The sequence below is a fragment of the Zingiber officinale genome, chromosome 2B (genome assembly GCF_018446385.1).
Source record: "Zingiber officinale cultivar Zhangliang chromosome 2B, Zo_v1.1, whole genome shotgun sequence".
NCBI classification, from domain to species: Eukaryota; Viridiplantae; Streptophyta; class Magnoliopsida; order Zingiberales; family Zingiberaceae; genus Zingiber; species Zingiber officinale.
Window position 1 is genome coordinate 135,013,497 of NC_055989.1, and position 2,769 is coordinate 135,016,265.

General features: G+C 43.0%; 1 protein-coding gene across 1 annotated transcript; it reads left to right on the plus strand.

Annotated features, from left to right (window-relative positions):
- Nucleotides 1–1,177: 1,177 nt before the first annotated feature.
- Nucleotides 1,178–2,398, plus strand: LOC122049575 (WRKY transcription factor 22-like). The gene is made up of 3 exons (XM_042610948.1): nt 1,178–1,539; nt 1,631–1,744; nt 1,831–2,398. The coding sequence occupies exons 1-3, from the start codon at nt 1,187–1,189 to the stop codon at nt 2,306–2,308; spliced, it is 945 nt and encodes a 314-aa protein (XP_042466882.1). The 5' UTR covers nt 1,178–1,186; the 3' UTR covers nt 2,309–2,398.
- The last annotated feature ends 371 nt before the right edge of the window (nt 2,399–2,769 follow it).

The window sequence follows — 2,769 nt, forward strand, 5'->3', positions numbered from 1 at the left end:
ATTGTCGCTTCACATCAACTACTTTGGCGAAAAATCAATCCATCTCAATTCATCCAAAATTCTTCTATTGTAGCTTAAATGGTGTCCACATTAATGGGCCACAGGACTTGGACAAATATTTTCAATTTTTTTTACAAAGTTTTTTATTATACATTGCAAGCTGGACACTACTCCACTCTAGTCTGAACTCCGAAGGTTGAATAAATTTAGTTCTAGCTAGCTAGCTACATGTTAAATAAGTTTTTAGTCTTGTTAAAAAATTTAATATAGAACGCCATGATTAATTATTCGATGTAAATTTTGTTTTTCTTTTGTCATATGTATAGCTTCCACGTTGAGTTGGCTTTGTTTGTTGAGTCGTGTTATGTCTGTTGGGTCTCCATCTCCATTTCCCTTTTCCCATTCCTCAATATAATTAAGTGCAGTTCAGGAGTCGATTCATGGACGACATGGCGGACACCTCTCCCCGACTTGATCGATCGATCGATCGCATCTATTGTATTGCTGTAATTAAGTCTCAACGTGCTAGCACAGTTCTTGTTTGCATATATGGTATTGCTGTAATACTGCTGCTTAAATTTCCAACTCAAAATATTTAGCAATGAGATATTTCAGTATTAATTTCCAGAACTGAACTAAGAGCATGCTGATAATTATAAAACCGAACTAGAAGTTACAGGGATGAGATGTCTTCTGATAATAATTAATTAATAAAAGTAAAATTAATCTTTTGATGACTTTAAAAATAAATAGAGTCCTTTTAGTATTTGTTCTATTATTTTTTATCTGTATACAAAATATTAGGTCATATTTGTCCTGTTATTTGTGTACTTGTTCTTTTCGTGTGCCGATCGACGACCACTGTGGCAAAGGAGAAAAGTAATTGTTTGCTTCCACTTTTAATTAATTAGTCGGAGTTGAATCCCCCCGTCTCTTCTTTCTCACTCCTTTGACATTAAATCGAGTCAAAGCTCGGAATCCAATCAATAAACGAGTTTTTTCTGTCAGCTTCATAAATGTCAACCCATCGAAGTCAGCGCCTCTCCTCCCCTCGCCCTTTTCCGACTTGCTCTTCTCCTCCTCCGATCGCCGATCTTCCTTCTTTGGTCAACGCCGTTGCCCGAACGCGTTAGTGCTGCTATATATTTCTGCGTTCGGGTAGCGGTGGATTATCCTGGTGGAGGAGATGGACGCCGACAACTGGGACTTGAGCGCGGTGGTGCGGAGTTGCCTGTCTTCAGCGGACGCGGCGCCGTCCACTAGGGACTCTCTGTGGGTGTTTCCGTGGTCATTGGAGCAGCTTCGGGTGGTGGAGGACCGGAAAGATGGCGCCTTTATGAATTCATCTGAAGTACTCAAACGCCGGAGGGGGTTGATAGGGGTCCCCGAAGTCCAGCCATTGCCGGGGAAGAAAGTTGGCACTTTATCTCCTCTCTACGCCTCTGTACTACTGGACACGGCCACAGCGGAGTCAACGCAACCCCTACTCTGCCGGAAAGAAGACCGGCCAGTTTCCCAAACTCCCCGCTCCAGGCGAAAGTAAGTGCCTCAAAACTTTCCTGACCCTGCTCCGATTGTGTCCAAAGGCGAAGACTTTAGCATGAAATTTGGATCTTTGAGTATATTTCAGGAAGAACAAACAGAAGAAGGTGGTACACCACGTCGCCGCCGACGGGCTCTCCTCCGACATGTGGGCGTGGCGGAAATACGGACAGAAGCCCATCAAAGGGTCCCCTTATCCACGGTAATTAAGCATCTCCTCTGCTTCCCCTGTTCACATCTTGTGCAGAGATCGAGATTAAAAGGGGCTAACTTTGATGTGAGAAACAGGGGATACTACCGCTGTAGCAGCTCTAAAGGCTGCGCCGCTCGGAAGCAGGTGGAGAGGAGCCGGACGGATCCGGCGGTATTCATTGTCACCTACACCAGCGAGCACAAACACCCTATTCCCACCCGTCGGAACTCCCTCGCCGGAAGCACCCGCCCCAAGCTTCCCTCCACCTCCACTGGCAACCGGGAAGTAAGTCCTCTGCCCTCGACCGCCGCGCCTGAGCTCTTCCCCACCACGCCTCTCTCCGACTCCATCCCCGAACTGCTTTTGGATGACATGGAGATGATGGGCGAGGACGACTTTCTATTTATGAGCTCGAAGCAGGGTGCCGGATGGTCGCCGACGGGGGATATAGCAGCGTTATTCTACGGCGACGGTTGCTTCGACGACCCCCTGTTTCCTCTATCATCGCTGTCAACGAAGGGCGAATCTAGCAACACCACTACAACTGCCGGCGAAGCTTTCTCTGGTTCATAACAGAGAGAGAAGAAAGATAGGCATGTTCTTGTTTGGGAAAATTTAGTAAATAACTCAGATATACATTTTTCTTATAACTAAATCTACTTAGAGATTTGAAAAAAAATAATCTACAAAAAAAAAGGATTTGAACTACTTAAAATGGATTTGATTTATTTAGTCATTTAACCCCTAATTGGAAAAATGACAAACCTAATGAAGAAAGCTTGATTTGAACTACTATATAGTAAATTATGCACTGTTGAATAATTATTTCGAGTTTATAAAACTCATTGGTCAACCAGATCAATCAATTTTTTAAAAAATGCAAATTAAGTTATTACTATTTTATTCTAGAACAAACTCTTCTTATGTCCTTGAATGCGAGGAAAAATATAGCTAGGCAAAGAAAGGCTCATTAAGAAATAATAAATCACAAAAAATATCAAAGCAAATATCATTAAAATATGCTTCCGATTTTG

What these genes read in the sequence shown, in the direction of transcription:
- LOC122049575 (XM_042610948.1), top strand. Translation starts at nt 1,187, where the DNA reads ATGGACGCCGACAACTGGGACTTGAGCGCGGTGGTGCGGAGTTGCCTG. An exon ending in ACTCCCCGCTCCAGGCGAAA is followed by an intron (nt 1,540 to 1,630) that starts GTAAGTGCCTCA and finishes AGTATATTTCAG; the next exon opens with GAAGAACAAACAGAAGAAGG. An exon ending in AAAGGGTCCCCTTATCCACG is followed by an intron (nt 1,745 to 1,830) that starts GTAATTAAGCAT and finishes TGTGAGAAACAG; the next exon opens with GGGATACTACCGCTGTAGCA.